A 17,027-nucleotide genomic window follows, 5' to 3' on the forward strand; every position below is an offset into this window, starting at 1 on the left:
AACTAAAAAACCTGAATTTTGCAGGCTGAGTCAGAACTTGGTTAATAAGCCACAGTACAACTGAGTCAGCGACATCTCTCTTCACTGCTATTTTCCTGACATCCCAGATAACAAATATCACTCACACTGGACCAGCCAGCCAGTGCAGTGGGAGCCAAATCCCAGTCTTCCACCAGCACATCTAAGCATATATTTCTATAAGAAAGCAAAATACATCTCTCCCCACCCAAGAGGAAAGGGGAAACTCAAAAGGAAATATAAAAAACTGATTTTTTTTTTTTCCTCCCTAGGTCATTTTGTACACACTCACCACATACAATTACATTTGGACAGACACAAGGTACCTTTGGGAATTGTACTCAGCACTTAATCGTCTGGCTCTTTGGCACTCATTTACTCACCAGGTGCAAATAGCTGCATTTTCTGCGCAGGTACTAGAAAGCCAACAGATGACCAACAGTTACCTCCCAGAGCAGCTGGGTAGCTCTCGCTCCCTGGCTAAGTTCAGTTCAGAATTATCTTCAACACAGGAAAGTGTTATTGCTGCTCTGCTCAGATCCTCCCAAAGCCTTTTGTCATGTTGTTCAGCGCCTTGCAGAAGACAGCATCACCCGTTGGGTCTAGACAGGATGTCATGATTGCTAGTGCAGCACAGGGAGCTCTCAGCCCGCCTCCACACGAGAGCGGGCTTCAGCTTTGTGCTGGAAAGGCAAATTTCAGTGAAAAGCAGCAGCCTCACTGTTAATCGCTGCTATACACTGGGCTACTTGCTGCAAGGCAAGGAGCTTTCTAATAAAAGCTGTGTGCCAAGGCCTGAGATCCAACCAAACCAGCTCACCGTACCACTGCGCACACCAAAGGTCTGGGGCAAAAGGACGATGCCTCCTCCATGACTACACTGATCTTTTGTTATCAGCTGATTAGAAATTGGTTTTGAAAGAATAGGGAAAGAACTCAGCAATGCTGCAGCTACACCCATTTTTCTGTTGCACAAATACTCAGGACAGGCCTCAGAGAAGCCAAACCTCTGCAGTTTAAAAAAACAAGGTCATGCTGGCGTTTACTCACTGCAAAGGAAAGGTCCCTTCCCCAGAACCCCCTTCTCCACTGCAAAATCATGAGATTTTATCTCTCAAGGCAGCCCAGGACCAGGAATGTGAGATACAAACAACTCCAATCCAAGCCATGCTAGCTGAACGGCTTTTCTCCGGGTACTATGACATAGAGACAGGCTGCTTGAGCAAGGGAGCCCCATTGAAGAAAAGAAAAAAAAAAAGTCCAAAGCCAGCAAATGGGAATTTTTTGGCACAGAAGCAACTGGCAGCATTTGGATACGTTCCACTAGCAAGTCCTCCGAAGGTTTACCCCTCCTTGACCGCCCTAAGCACAGCCAGCAGCTCTCGTGTTCCCCTTAGCGCAGCCGCCTTCTCTGGGTGGAACGGGAGGTGTAACTTCAACAGCCACCGAGATGGATGAGAAAGGAGAGGAAGGGATGTTGCTACTGTTGGCCCCATAAGCCAATAAAGAGTTAATTTAATGAAGAGTCATGAAATGTACCTGAGTAAATATGAACATCTGGAATCTATTCAGGAACTCCCAGTGCTGGGACGGACAAGCTCAGTGCAGACAAGACAGAACAGCAAATAAGATAAGCATTTAGGAATGTAGTAAATAAGTCAGAAAAAGATAAATTAGTAAATCAAGAGGTGCTTGACACAGGAGCTGTTCAACTGCCAAAGGTGTGGGCCTGTTGCATAATTAGTGTTTTACTACTCTCTGTGTGTAATTGGGAAACATGGGACTCATTTGGAAAAACTTTTGCTAACAGGTAACTAGAAAGGATTTCTCCTCCCATATCTATTGAACTCTGCAGGATCCCTCCTGACAGCCAGCCCGGCCACCTGGCCAGCAGCCACAGTAAGCTGCTACCTTGGTTTACATAGTGCGCGTTTGCCTACTCATTCCATCAGTATTGCCATAGGAGCCCAGTTAGCACTTTGGCAGCAGCCAACGTATGAAAATCCCCAAGCAGTCTGCAGTGACACACACTCCACCAGCTCCCAGAGCCACTCGCCGCTGTCGTGCCTGCTGTGTACGTTTATGCCATGTGGTAGAGCATGTGCATTATTTACCAGAGCAAGAAAGAGATTTGCAGCTGAACTCTCAGCAGACATCAACTACCTTTAGGCTTTTTTCCCCTCCTAAAGTAAAGTGAAACTGCCTAAAAGACACCACAAAAGCTGGCAGGGTGATCATACCTCGTTAACAAGGACTGCAGGAGGGGAGACCCAGCTCTGCACGATTCAGCGTGTGTACACAACGGCTGATTCCCTCCACACCAGGCAGAGCACTGAAGCATATGTTCATTGCCACTGTGCCTGAAGGACACGTACAGAGCATGCAGCTTGGAGAAGTCTGGTCTGAGTCTCGAAGCACGAGAGGAGATAGAGGCTTTATTTCATGGGGGATGCAGCTGGGTCACCAGGAAAGCACACCTGGAAGCCACCACGGCTGAGAACCGCAGGCTCTGGCTTCCCAGCTCTGCCTCGAGTGACTGTCAGGCACCCTTCCCTGGATGATGCCAGGTGTTTACCATACAAGCACCAGTGGATACCCACAACCTGGTAAGAAAATCAACTTTGTTGCTTAATTAAATCTGTCATTTAAAATTACCAGTCTCCATCTATAAACATTCTGGTTCACCACCAGAAACAAGACCATTTAGAAGCGGTAAAGAGGTAGCACCATTTTGCTTTCACAGTCTAACAGTTCTTCACACAGGCTTACCTAGAACAGCAAACTCCTGAACAGACACCAGCTCCTGCCCAAGGATTAATGCAGATATCACAGGTTCTCCCCTCATGGTGGGGGACTTTGAAGACACCCATAAGCATCTTGTTTTACGTGACTATGACACCAATCCCCCAAGCCACTTTTCTGCTGTAACTACAGAGTCAGAAGAAATGTTGACTCAAAGTCCTTTCTCTTGGTAACAAAGGATCTGTAAAGCAGTGCTGCTTTCAAAAGAAAACCCTCCTGACTGAACTTCCCAAGAATATCCCAGGAGCAGACTGACATCCTTCTAATCACTCCTCTAAATAAAGACACTAGGGAGCTGAAGACCCACCCAAGAAGAAGCCATAGCATGAAGGTCACTTTCTCCTTCTGGAAAGATTTAGCGCTGTCCAGCAACGAGGAGCAAAGACTAAATTAAATATAACTGATTATAACCAAAGGCAACAAGAAAAAAAAAGTTAGGCCAAAATTTACAGTCATCTGCTTGTAGCTGCATGTGTGCCTCCTGAGATTTGCTCCCTATCTCTTGTCGTTGCCTCCATTTACCTGCTAGCTGAGCTACCTGAGTTTCATGCCAAAACAAGCCAACCAACTAGCTGCTTTGTGCTGTTAACATTGTTTTACCCCAACAGGCACAGGCAGCTGAAGGTACAGCTACACCTAGAAATGGATGTTCCTACACCAGGATCACTGAAAAACTACTTGACTAAAGGCACTGCGATAGCAGAACTTCCTGAGGTAGGCAGATGTCTTACCGTGCAAGAAACATGGACCAGGAAACATCCCATGGCAAAAGCAGCATTGCAGAGGAGAGGTAAAGTTCCCAGGAAATGGTGCAAAATGCTATCAGAAAACACAGGAACTAAGTCTTAGCAACAAGGACATGTGAAAAGGAAGAAGAGGAAAGAAACTCTCGTTGCAGAGAAAGAGGAACTGCGTACAAAGGAAAAAAATCCAAGGAAGTCCTACAATTGCCAGTCTGAGGAAGGGAAAACCGTTAAAATACAGCACTTGGAGAAAAACACTCAGATACAGTGAAAGACTTCAGGCCCAGATAACACAGTCATAAAACTGGGCTGTATCTTATCATACAGAAATTGAAAAGAAGCAAGTTTTCACATGAGATGTGGAGCATTGCCTTAACACCAGTGTGTGAAAGACCAGGAAGACAGGCAAGACTCCATTGTGGAGGGAATAACCAGAGAAAAAAGAAAACTTTCAAAGTGAAACACTCTCCAGGCAAAGGAGAAAAAGACATTTTTTCGTGAGCATAAATGTCAGTTTTAGAAAAGCCCAATCTCAGCCTATGACTGTTAGAACAAAGAGAAGGAAATTATAATGGAAGGAGATTTTACTAGAGAAAAAGTCAAACAAACTCACTGACACCACTATAGAGGTGTCAGAAATGAGGATTTACCTTCTCCAGGGGCACGTCGAACACCAAAGAGTCGCATCAGTGACAAGGAAGGTGATTCTCTTTACAAAATCAAGCCATCTCTTTGCACCGCCCCGCGTCCTGTTCTGGTGTATTATCCTTTCCCCGTTAATTAGCCTGGCTGTCATTTTTGCTCTATAGCTTATTTCATAGTGAAACGTTCCGCCAGCTCACAGGAGGAGACAGTAATACAGCAGAGTGCAAGTATGTTGCTTCCAGTTTGTTCTACAGGCTCTACTGTCAACTTTGGAAGAAGATAGGCCTATCTTGGTTACCGATACCGCCTTGCCGCTCCTCTCGGGCACACTTCAGATAGCCTGGCGGCAGGGCAGAGCTGATCCCGCTCGCCAGGAGATAAGAACTGCTCATTACTTACAAAAACAAAAACCAAGGAAGGAATCAGAAGAAGAAGGAGTCGGCAGCGGCGTCCCAGTGGGGCTCACAAGACACACAGGAGCACGGGGTGCAGGTCCCCGCAGACAGCAGGGAGCTGGCAGAGTTCCTCAGCAGGAGCCTTCAAGGCGGAGAGCAGCTTCTCTGCACCACTGCCACCCTCCGGCTCAGGGGGAAAATTCGCTTTTCCTGGCAGAGGAGCGCCTCCGAGCCCAGAACCCCATCTTTCCGTCCCACTGGCAAGGAGAGAGCTGTGAGGAAACCTGGATGTGAAAATTCCCATCCGTGAGCAGAATCTCTGCGACAAAACCCTCGAGGTTGGCAGATAGATGACTTGCTGTCCAGCTGCCAACCCTCACTTAATTTGGGGGAACCAATGTGGCCAGCTCATCCAGCCAAAGACCACGGACGCCAGCTAGTCACCACCTCAGTCCTCTGATGCCACCAGCTAACCAAGGCAGAAGCAGGAGACAAATAATTTTTACTCCTGTTAGACAAACTTTCTTTGTGGCTCTAGGGGCCCATCCTGGCCAGCACTCTGGAAGTTGTTGTCCCAGGACCCCACAATGGCACGTGTGGAGAAGATCAGGATACAAGAGCTCCTCTGACGAACAGTTAAAATGAGTGCCTTCCTGCAAGGCAGTTTGACTGCATTTAGCTCTGAGGGAAATTCCCTTTCTGAATTCTCCCTGTACTGGTTCACACAGATGACTAAGTGGTCATAATACGCAACATCAAGTGATACAGGCAGGCAAACCTCAAGTTCACCTGTCAGAAAAGATCTTTAAAAATGATGCTGAGATTTTTTAATCTCATTTAGCTGAAGACAGCTCAGCACTGGGAGGCCTGCTTGTAGAGCAACCCAGAGCAGTAAGAGTAGACATCCACACACACATCGTCCAAAATATGAGAACAGATGGTAGCCATTATTAGAAACGGTCAAACGCTATTTCCTATTTTGTGGGCTTTTAATGGTAATTTTCACAATAATTTACAAATTTGCTGTTACGTACATTATATATCCATTTAGTAATGAAAAATGCAAGTTAATTCAGCTCTCAGTTGAGAAACTGTTGTAAAAATGCCCTTGCTAAGGTCTGCTATCTACTCCAGCAGTTTTGTACTAATGCAGCCAGCCAAGCGAGTTTCTCATGCTGAACCTGTCCAACCTGCTGGCCCACCCCAGCTTGCGCGTCCCTAGAGCTTGTTCTCTGCTGGCACCAAGGTGAGGACCTGGAAGCTTCAGAGTGCTGAGCCGGGTGGACTTACAGCGCAGCAGCCACAGGGCTCCGGCGTGACTAAGGCAGGAAGTGGACGACATGCTCCAACCCTTCACACGGCAGTGATCCAGCCTCTCTCAAAGGGATACCGCTGGGTGCGGTGCAGCTCCCGAGTTAGCCAGTGTCTGGAGGCCCACGGCTCAGCACAGCTCAAGTTCTGCTCTGAAGCCTAGGGCTAGGACAGCAAGCATGCCGTGGGTCAGGGCAAAGTGCCGTGGCACAAGGCTAGATGGCAACTCGTATGCATGACGCTACAGCAGCGCTACCAGTCCCCCATGTCTAGGCACCATGAATTCACCTGCAGGACTCTGTTCAAAGGAAAGATAGATACGGAGACCTGAGCCCAAAACACAAACAGCGGAACAGACCAAAGCTGAACACCTGGAATTCTCCAGCTATGTTAGTCCTCAGCAGGGGGGAGGAAATAAATCAAAAGGTACTACCGCCTTGAGTTTTTCCACCTGAGCTGCTTCCATCATCTCAGTGATTTGTCTCTTAAAATAAAACTTGCTTTCCAGTCATATAGACTCTGTTTGCCTTTTACTTTCAGTCATTTCAAGCTGATTCAGCTTTGTGCCTTCTTGGAAAGAAAAAGTCAGCAGCAGGGTTTCTCGGAGAAATGCAATACAGCAAATTAAAACTGCAGTCAGTCTGGACTGCTGGAGAAAGTGCAGTCTGAGCAGGTGGGTACTGCAGTGAACACCCCTAAGAGTTCTGCTGAGGGAAGGAAAGTCAGGACTTTCTCTCCGGAAAAGCCCAAGAAGAGTGTTAAATCTTGCACCTGCACATACGTTGGAGTTTTCCCCACAGTGAGCAACAGCTGTTTCACAAAGACTTCCCCCCACAATGCTTTTACAGTAGTGTAACCATTATCCTGACACGCAGATCACCCATTCTCGTCTAGTATGGGAGGAGATATGTGGGAAAATAAAGGGAGTACTTTGCAGCAGTCCCTGGAGGAGAGGGAAGAGTAAAGAGACTGTGAGGAGCAGTCAATTGGCATGGAGAAAAACCGCTCCCTGGGAGCTCCCTTCCCCCTTACCTTCCTCCCCTCTAAAGAGTGCAGTAACACAATCCACAAAGGTAACTGAACTCTAGTGGGAGAATTTGTGGCACAATAGGCTGCAGCTCCTTTCAAAACGGATTTGTTTCGTTTATTTATTTTAAAGTCCACTGATCATCACAAAAAAAAAAAACCAACAAAAAACATGGGAAATGCAACTAAAGAGAAAAAAAGTCCAACCAAGACCTAAGAACCCAGAGCTACGAGTAGATGTGAGACTGTACTGCACGGCGCAGGTGCACGCACAGGACGAGATGACACATGCGCACTGCAGGCAGGCATGTGGCAAGAGGTGGGTTCCTTTATGTTAACCGCTGAACAATGACAGCATTGAGCAGGTTGGCTTCCTTCAGGGTTTGGTTCTCATCAGTCAGCTCTTTATTTGGGAAGGTGGTCATGAGGACGAAACTGGTGGCAGCCATTGCTGGCCGGGCATCTACTATGAAGAGCCGGATGTCACGGATCCTGTCCAAAGGGATCAAACACACAAGAGTGATCCTGTTACTGAACCTGTAAAAGCACATGGCAACAGCCTAAATTCACCCTTTCCAGAGCATGCATCCCTGCAGTCGCTGCACTTTCTTTTCAGCTAATGGTAGAGGCCACAGCCAGACAATTCTGATCTTTCTCCTCCGTAGGCTCCTGTTTAGTGAAATAACACAAGCTGCTTTATAGGTTAACTTTCAGCTAAATGTTCTTTTACATTGCCCAGCTGGAACATGGCTGTTGTCAGGTGGGCATTTGAAATTGAAGGCTTCTGAACCCTTCAAGACGAAGAGATTAACAAATTGCTTGACACTAGCAGCTATAAATGAACTCATCACACACAGATTAATCTAGATGATCTCAACCCCCAAGAGCAGCCACAACAGCGACACTGGATCTATTTCCTGCATCCAATCGTGGAAGAAGGTTTTCGTAGAAGAAGGTTTTTGTAACTTTTTGCATCATGCTTGGTTCTCTTAATAGAAGCTGGAAGAACAAGTATAAACAAATGGCCACGCTCTCCAAGAGCAAGTAGGTGAGAAGGGCTTCAGGAGGGAAGTCTATGGAAGCAGCAGGGTATATAAACCAGCTTTGCTTGCCCAAGGGAACTAAACTGCTGTAAGAGCACCCCTTGGTGCTCCATTCAGCACATGGAACAGCCCAGCAGAAAAGTCTGAACTGAGAGTCAGAACAACCAAACCAAGTTCCTGATATCTGACAATTTCTAAAGCCCTTAGAAGAGATTCAGTTTTTTATAGCTGGCATTAAGGAATGTTCCACGGATAATACTGAAGCTCCCAGGTGCAGTATCACTGGCTACAACCCATGACCATTTGGAAAGCAAAACCTATCCTTCCAACAGTTAATGACTGCCTTAAAAACCCACAGTAATTTTATTCCTCTTCACCTATACAGAAGGATCCCGAGAGCTCCCTTTAGCAGCCTAGCCAGTATTTTAACATCTGCTCCATCTGTGCATGGTTTGCAATGTCATTCAGGCCTTCCCAGTTAGTAACTTGTGTTTGCTGTTGCATTTGTACCTGTGATTGTGGTTAAACTTCTGGACCAGTCGCCCACCGTCAGCAAGCCGGATTTGGATGTTGGTGATGGGCTCTGACTCATCAATAGCGATGGCAGAACTGGCTTTGGCTTCATTCTCTGCCTGCTGGGCTGGCGAGCTGGTGCCCATCACCTGAGGCACAGTGCTGAGAAAAGGGAGATACAAGGAGAGCTGTTAAAAACCAAACGACTCAACTGCCTGCAGGGTGCCAGGAGTCAGGCAGCAAGCTTATCGCCTGCTGGGCCCAACTACCAGGGTTCCTCGTGAAGAGACACCAATGCAAGTTGGAAGTGAGACTTTAGGAGTCAGCTAGTCAGCAGGAACTTGTCTGTAACTTCACCTCTACCATCTCCCTTTGTAGCACCACATCATGGGCCTTCACACCCCCACAGGAACAGGGGCAGTGTAACTCAGAAACGTGGCTTCTACGTGACATACTGTGGTGGTTCCAACTAGGGATTCACCTCCTGATGCAGAAAGGCTGAGCCATCGAACAGTACATGCCAGCAAGCGTCATTTCCTCTCTTAGAGGAACACCTCATACACTGCAGGCACTGAGTGCCTTTTCTTCAGAAAGATTAATAAAAATCTTAAAGATTTAACCCAGCAAAACTCTCGAGTGACTGTCTCACACATATAGCAAACCAGCGCTGCCATCCTCTCACCTGCCCAGCTTCTGTCCTTCTCCAGTAAAAGCTTTGAAGACACTTTTAGGTTTCACATACTCCTCATCACGGTGATCCTCCATATCCAGGTTCACTTGTCCGCCCCGTGCTAACCTGCGCAGCTCTGCCGGGACTTCCCTGCAAAGAGAGTGTCCTAAGGCAGCTGCCTGAAGAAGCGAGTCAGGAAAGTGCAGAGAAAAAGTGCCAACCACAGACCTCTGGAATTTCAGGAATTGCAGTGAGGTCCTGCTTAATTAACAGGGCAGATGCACACCTCCCCACTAACAGAGACAAATTAAAGGTTACTTTTCCCTGGCCCTCACCTGGAGTGGCATGATGCATTAGAAATTCTCAGCCCAAATATAAATGTCTGTCTGTTCATTTCGAACTCTCAAGGCCCCATATGAACCAAGGCCACTTCCCGTTTATCTGAAGTAAATGTTCAAGTCTGCCCACCCACAATTTCTGTATTAAGAATCTAGCTCTTATAAGAAATCTCAGGCGAAATGTGCCATTGATTCAGCATCCTGAATCCCACAAACACTTGTGTGTCAGAAAACAGCTATTCTTTCTCTCCCCTCTCGCTACATACCCTCTGCGGATATCATCAAGAAACTGGGCATTGGACGGATCCTGGTAGCTCCTCAGTTCTCCACTGTCCAGACTGAATCCACTCTTCCAGAGCTTCAGTACAACGTGCACCTGCAGCAGCCCCCAAACAGCTATCAGCCTCACTGAAGCACCTTAGTAAAAACAATAACTGGACACAAAGTGAAAAGTTCCTGACTGGCAGAGGAATTTCAAAGTGCAGAAAACATTCCTGCCAGGTTCCTCTGGGCTGAGGGAAAAACCCAAAAGCACTGGCTATGTAACAGTCATGCATCAGTTCTAAGAAGGTAGCATCACAGACCCCTTTGATAAATATGGTTGAAGAGCCAAGAGTGTGCAACCAAGCTCCCACAAAGGCCTAGATGGGTATTTGCTCACAAACCAAGCACAATCTTGCATTGATGCTGTTAGCTCTACATCTCTTCAATGGATAAAGAAAAGTTAATCACCCAGTGCTCTCTGCACACTATTTTTCACAATCCGCACTTCTAAGGAACACTCAGATTCTTAGTTAAAAGTTCATCAGAAAACTGCTTACCCAAGACCCAAGAATCTATGATTTTCTAACCAGAAATCCCATGAGAAGCAAGATTTACCATACTTCGGTCCTCTTGAATGTCTATCAAGCTTTATAACTCTCTGGGCTCGCAAGCTGTGCAGCTATAGCAGAGAAATCCCTCGGGTGACAGCTACAAAACGCAACAGAAAGATACTCACATCCTGAGCAGAGTTCTGCCTCCTCTCTCCTGCCACATAAGCAGACTCCTCCTCTGGCGTAGCCCCAAGGCGATACCCTCCCCCTGCAAAAGGCTGCAAGAGAGAGGGGCAGGCAAAGAGGTTACAGAATGAGACAAACCTAATACAGCTTGTTTCCCTTTCCCCAACACTGTTATGGATGCACAGGGAGGCTTCGTGGCATTAGCAACATCTGTTGTCCTGCAGGCACAGTGACCAGCTTAAACAAGTTAATAAATATGGCACAAGAAAGTGTTTTTTCTTGCCACTGTCACACACGAATGAGGCGCACTAAAAGGAGTCCAGACTTAGCTGTCCTTTTAAGATAATTCCAGGACTCCACAGTACCAAACAGCTGTCACGGTGGCAGCCAAACACAGATGACAACTGAAACAGGGAACAGAAGGAAGAAAAACTCATCACTCCTCACTTTTGGCTTGCTAGTCTCGCCACCGCTCTTGGTCGTCCGATCAACTGCCACTGCACCATGCTCCTTTGCTCCTTTGAACAGATCCTCCACCAGCTCATTGGGACTCTTCTTCCTCGGAGGACCAACGATCTGCTGTCCACTTCTCTCTGAGCCACCGGCATAAAACCTAACGGAAAGCACACAGCTTCTGGGTAAGACTGGACCACTGCCTCTCCGGGAAACACATGTGATGGGAGCCAGCAGTTTTATATCAGGATTCACTTGTTCATATTTCTGCAGCTTAATGAAACAGCTTGGATCTACAAATATTAGCTACTACCTGTGTATCTCCTACTGTAGCCAAGTTCCTGTATTGCAGAGACTTTCTTTTTAGGTCAGTTACTGTACAATTAACCATTGATCAATAGCAATAAAGTGATAATAACTCTCTGAGACCTAGCAAGAGAAGCAGTCCAGACTGACAAGGCTCAGTTTCAAATGCTAGTATCAGCTATATTACCAAGCTGGACAAGACTTCCAGCCAGTCTGTGACCTGCCAGATGCAAGAAGATGGGCAACATCTAACTGGTATTTTGAGGGAAGGCACACATTCACGCCACCCTGAAAGATCACCACACACAGGACGGATCTGAACTGGAAGCAATGAATGCACAGTCAGTGAAGTGCAATTAAGCACTTCTGGAAGACTGGGTTTATTAGCTTCCAGATGGCTTGTAACGCATACAGAGCAAGCTTACATCAAGTTGCAGAAGACGACCACGCAGTCTACCTAGGTTGAGCCACCTTATGATACATCAGTTCCATTCAATTTACCTCAGCTCTTAACTCTAAGGGTATTTAACTACTTACAGCTGACACTGTAGATGACTTTCTCTATTTCCCATTGGAAAAGGGACCTACATTTTTCTTTCCACCGCCACACTCCATTACATTACCCTTAAGCAGCACTTCAGGGAGAAAAAAAAAAACAAACCACAAACCCTAACCAAAAAACTCACACCCAAAACCCCAAGTGAAAAAAACACCCGATTATCTGGGGTTTTTTTTTTCTATTCTTAGCCAAGGGCTTCCACATCCTACCTTCAGGCTTTCTCTCAACAGCACAATTCAGCAATGAAAATTAGTATTTATACATCCATGCTGAGCATGTGCTTGCGCACAGCCCTTCCACTGACCAACCTTTCCATGTCAAACCTGAGACTTCACTACAGGAATTTCGTATCAACTTAAATCTGCTTTTTTAAAAAAAAATTGTACACAAGTGGTAAGCCATCACAAAAGGGCAGGGATAAACACACAGGTTTTAAGTGTTTAACTGAAAACTCACCGCTGCCCCTCCTCCTCTTCATCATCGTCTTCCTGCGCGTGAACAAGGTCTCTAAACGATGTTACTCTATGGTCACTGCAGAAGTCAGAGAAGTACGTCAGCCGCATGACACATTTCAACCACATAAACAAAAGCTCCTGAACACAGCAGTTAGATTGACTCTGCTCTACTTTTAGGGTCTGATTCATTACTCTACGAAATGACAGGTCAGCACTGGTGTAACTGAGTGGTGAAACAAGCTCTTGGACCTCTCTGCCAACTACAGCGACAGAAAACAGGAGTGGGTGCATTGGGGGAGGCTCAGGCAGTGGCTGCCGAAACAGCAAAAGCAGAGACCCTTTAGTCACCTTCCTTGCTTGCGTACTGGATTTTGTTGCCTCTTTCAAAGAGCCACTTCCGAACCTCCACAAGCACAGGTTTCTCTTCCAGGCCCCAGGACAGTCCAGCCCCCCCATTCTTCTGCAATATGGACTTTATTCACCAAAGTCTGAACTGAGAGCACTTCTCCTCCAAGATATAGTCAATAACTCCTTCTCTTTAAAACTGGATAGTATTTCCCTACTGCACAGGGATTTGGTAACGAGAAATTAACTTATTTTTGTAGAATGCTCAACTTGATCAGATTAGGTGTCACACAAAATTACAAAATATGTTTCCTGGGGAGATACAATCTGCTCAAATGAAAGCATTGTCAAACAGTTGTCTTCTAACTTCAAAAGACAAATCAAGTTTTTCCCGAGCAATGAGGCAAGTTGTCCTAACTGATCTTTGGATTAGTTGTGCAATAACATCTGCATTTGCGATGTATAAATGCTGATGTTTTCACAATTTCTGGAGCACCATATGAGGTGAAACAGATCAAAACGCAGAGCTGTTTCTCCTGAAAACTAACATACATCAATGCTTTAGACAGAGCTTATGGTTTTACATAGTTTTCACTGTCAGGTTTAGAAGCTGCTAATGAACAGATTGGTTCGAGCTGAAGCTCCCTTCTCACCTGGCTGCAGTGGCTCTGGATATAGAGCTGGGCGCTGGCTGGGGAAGAGTCAGAATGTCCTCATCACCTCCGTCCTCGTAGAAACTGGCAAGCGCAATCTGGAAAGGAACGCCACAAGAGCTTTTCAGGATGTGAGCAAACAGTCCAGAACAATGGAGGAAACACACACAAATAACACAGACGACGCTTCAGTCATGTCAGGCCTTTTAAGGCACATCAACACTGAAGATACTTCATGTAATTTTCCCCTTTGGAGGTCTTAGCAAAGACAAGGCTTTGCCAGCTTTTAAGGTTTGGCTTTGTTATGGTAGGGCACTCACCACTACAGATGTATCAGAACAACTTCCCCAACCAGAGGCCCTTCTTCTGCAATATTTCTACAGGGGTTATGCTAAAATTACTCTTCTCAAACAGCTGCTTTTGTGCCATGCATGAGTAGACCTGGACCTTAACACAGCCAGATCGTTTGAGGGGGGTGGGAGATGGGAGTGGTGGCCGATCTCCCCCTTAATTTGGGGGTGCTGGGACTACTGCTGGCAGTATAGACAGCAGAGCACTAATCACCTCACAAGCATTCAAGGAAAACCTTCGCAAACCCGGCAACATCCAGAACCCCCCGGTTCTGCGCCCCGCACTAGAAATTAGCTAGTTCAAGTTAACGAGAGAACCTGCACGGGCTTCAGTACCAACCAGCCCCCGGACCCGGGGCGCCGGCTGAACCCGACCGTCACAGCCCGTCGACTCGGGAGCGGCCGCCGGGCGAGGCCTGAGCCCGCAGGAGACCGAGTTCCCGGCCCAGAGCTTCCCATCACCGCGACGGCCTCCAGGGCCGCAGCCCCCGCCCGGCGCTGGCCTCGGCCGCGCCCCCGCCGCCGAGCCCCCCTCAATGAGGGCGAAAAGGAGCGGGGCAGCGGCGGGGCTACCTGGAGGTCCCAGCCGGCGGACTCCAGAAAGAAGCGCGCTCGCTCCTCCTCGACGCCGGTCACGGCCACGAACTCCCTCAGCGCCTCCTCCCTGTCCGCCATCTTGCCGCGGTGCAGCACCCAAACTCCTCCGGGCCCCGCGCCAGCCCCGCCCCTCCTCGACCCGTGTGCCCCGCCAAACGCTCCCGGGCGGAAACACCACCGAGTGACGCGCACCATCCTGCCCCTGGACAGCGGCCCCTGGCGGCACGGCGGTGCGATGCGCCGCACCGAGCCCCGGCCGTGCGGTGCCGAGCCGCGGGCGTGCGGCGCCGAGCCGCGGACGTGCAGCGCCGAGCCCCGGGTGTACAGCGCCGAGCACCGGGCCACCCCCGAGCCCGCCGGCACACCCCGCCGCGTGATCCGTCTTGCTGCCGCCGCTGGCGGGGCCGTGTGTGCCCGGAGCCGCGCCTACACCGGCGCAGCGGGAGCGCGTCCGGTTGTGCGTGGGGACGGGGCCTGCAGCGGGGGTCAGGGCCCCGCGCCCCGGGCGAGGGTGAGTGCGCGGGCTGTGGGCAGGGCCGGATGCCTGGGACCGGCGGCGCGGAACAGCCCAGGACAGCCTGTCCCGGTCCCTTTATTTCCCGCTACACACGACAAAGCTGGTGGCGGTTCAGCCTGGGGACCCATTCCCGGCACCGCGACCTGAGGAACCGGGGGGCAAGACTGAGCGGGCAGTGGCCCCAGAGTTTCCTTCCTCATGCCCTCCTGCGCTTGAAGAGGAAGATGAGGAGGGCACCAAGGAGCCCCTTCTCCAGCAGGATGCCAAGCCACAAGCCGGGGCTGGACAGGAGGTTCACACCTGCAGTGGGGACAGGGGACATGAGCGGCCAGGCCTTGAGGACAGGCATCCCACAGCGCCCTGCTGCCATGGGGACCCAGCAGCTCTCACGCACCGTTATCTGCCTGGGACGAGTCGCTCAGTCCCCCGCCGGCCGGGGCAGCGACCCGCAGGGTGGCCATCCCGCTGACGGGGTCCTGGGCATCGTGCACCACTTGGCAGGCGAACACGGACCCGTTCTTCTCCTCCGTTGCTTGAACCTCCACCAGACTCCTCAGCTTGAACAAGCCCTGGGGGGTCTCCACCGGCCGGGAGTTGTTCTCCACCTTTATCTCCATCCTATTCTCCAGCCAGGTGACGGCCACGTCTCTCGGGTAAAAGCCCTCCACGTGGCAGGTGAAGTTCATGGTCTTGTTCACCTCGATGGGGCTTGGCACACCAGCGACCACACGGACACGGGGGGAAACTGGGAAGAGAAGCAGCTCCTGGTGCCTGGCGTCCCCCGGCTCGGCTGCCCACAGGGTGCCCTGTCCCCGCCCTGGGACCCCCAGCCCCACAGGAGCTGGTCGCCCCGAACGCCAGTCCGCCCCCAGTCCTCACCTCGCAGGGCTTTGCTGAGCCGGTACGTCCCCCTCAGCGGGGCCGTCAGCGTGGGGTGCTGCACCTCGCAGGCGAGCTGCGAGCGGACGTCCGCCTCCTGCAGCGTCATCATCACGGTGCTGGACATGTTGTAGGAGGATTTCATCCGCCCAGGGGTGATCTGCGGCTGCTGAGCTGAGATCGGGGCTTTGTCCTTGAGCCATTTCACGCTGATGCCTTTGGGGAAGAACCCTCCAGCCGTGCAGGTGAAAGGCACCGATTGCCCTGGCCCCGCTCTGTGGTCGGGCCCGGACACAACCGGGTGGGTGGGTCTGGCTGTGGGGAGAAGCGTGGGGCTGTCAGACCGGGCTCCGCCACCCCTGCCCGGCCCCGAGGCTGCAGGGAGTGGGGTCTCCCGCGGGGGCATGGAGGCGCTCGGGCATGGCCCATGGGACCCTCTCCTGGGGCCAGCACCCAAGCCCCTTCCCCATCCCTGCTCGCCCTGAGCAGAGCCCACCGGGCTGGGCTGTGCCAGCGGCTGCGCCCGGCAGGGCTGGTTCCCACCGGGCGCTGCTCCGGAAGCCCCACTCACCATGTACGGACACCTCCGTGCCATTTCCACGCCGAAACACCTCATCAGCACCGCTCAGCGATTTGCGGAACTTCACGCAGTAATAGGTGCCGGCATCCTCGGGTTGGACATCCCTGATGTGGATGCTGAAGTCCGCGTTGGACTCGGCCACGGCCCGCGTCACGCGGGGGAAGGAGCCCGTCAGGTCATAAATGGTCTCGCTCCCACTGCCCCAGCCCTTCAGCCACTTCACGGCACCAGGGGGTCCGTCTCCAGACGTGGTGCAGGTCAGGGTGAGCGTCTCCCCCGCCGCCACCGACACCTTGTCCTGGGGCTGCTGCAGCTCGAAGGTCCGGCCCGCCTGGGCACCCGCACCTGGACACAGCGACAGGAGGGTTTGGGGCTGACGAGGGGCTCCAGAGCCAGGATGTAGCACAGGGCATCACCAGACCCCCAGCCCCAAGCTCAAAGCAGGGGACAGAGAGACATCCTCGTCCCTTGTCCCCTGGGGCAGCCGGCACTGCTGGGGACTGCAGGATGGGGAAGGCACAAGGCTCCCGGGACGTGCTGTAATGAAATAAACTTTTCTGGGGATAAAAGCAAGCTGGAAGGGGGACAGTGAGAGAAGAGCCCCAGGTACCTGCGGGCACAGGGGAGGATCACCCTGCCAGCGGCCCCCACTCACCCAGAGCTCTCCAGAGCAGGAGTGGCACCAGGCAGGTGAGAGGCAGCACCCATGTTGCCGGAGCCATGGTGATTCCCACGTTGTGCTCCCCAACGGCTCGGCTCAGCTCGGCTCAGCCCGGCGGGGCGCTGGGCTCTCTCTTGGGAAAGGGGAAGGAAGGGGTTCACCGCCGG

General features: G+C 50.6%; 2 protein-coding genes across 2 annotated transcripts; both read right to left on the reverse strand.

The window, feature by feature from the left end:
• Positions 1–6,685: 6,685 nt before the first annotated feature.
• Positions 6,686–14,301, reverse strand: NSFL1C (NSFL1 cofactor; the record flags this gene model as incomplete). Its single annotated transcript, XM_082007018.1, has 9 exons — positions 6,686–7,432; positions 8,494–8,658; positions 9,179–9,316; positions 9,771–9,880; positions 10,505–10,597; positions 10,953–11,118; positions 12,280–12,354; positions 13,277–13,374; positions 14,200–14,301. 9 exons carry the CDS (start codon positions 14,299–14,301, stop codon positions 7,270–7,272), a joined length of 1,110 nt encoding a protein of 369 aa, XP_081863144.1. The 3' UTR covers positions 6,686–7,269.
• A 607-nt stretch (positions 14,302–14,908) lies between these two features.
• Positions 14,909–16,921, reverse strand: LOC309410694 (tyrosine-protein phosphatase non-receptor type substrate 1-like; the record flags this gene model as incomplete). Its single annotated transcript, XM_082007139.1, has 5 exons — positions 14,909–15,040; positions 15,135–15,485; positions 15,620–15,934; positions 16,191–16,583; positions 16,855–16,921. 5 exons carry the CDS (start codon positions 16,919–16,921, stop codon positions 14,937–14,939), a joined length of 1,230 nt encoding a protein of 409 aa, XP_081863265.1. The 3' UTR covers positions 14,909–14,936.
• Positions 16,922–17,027: the final 106 nt, after the last annotated feature.

Source organism: Phaethon aethereus (genome assembly GCF_964289735.1).
Source record: "Phaethon aethereus genome assembly, chromosome: 16".
In the NCBI taxonomy this organism is placed as follows: domain Eukaryota; kingdom Metazoa; phylum Chordata; class Aves; order Phaethontiformes; family Phaethontidae; genus Phaethon; species Phaethon aethereus.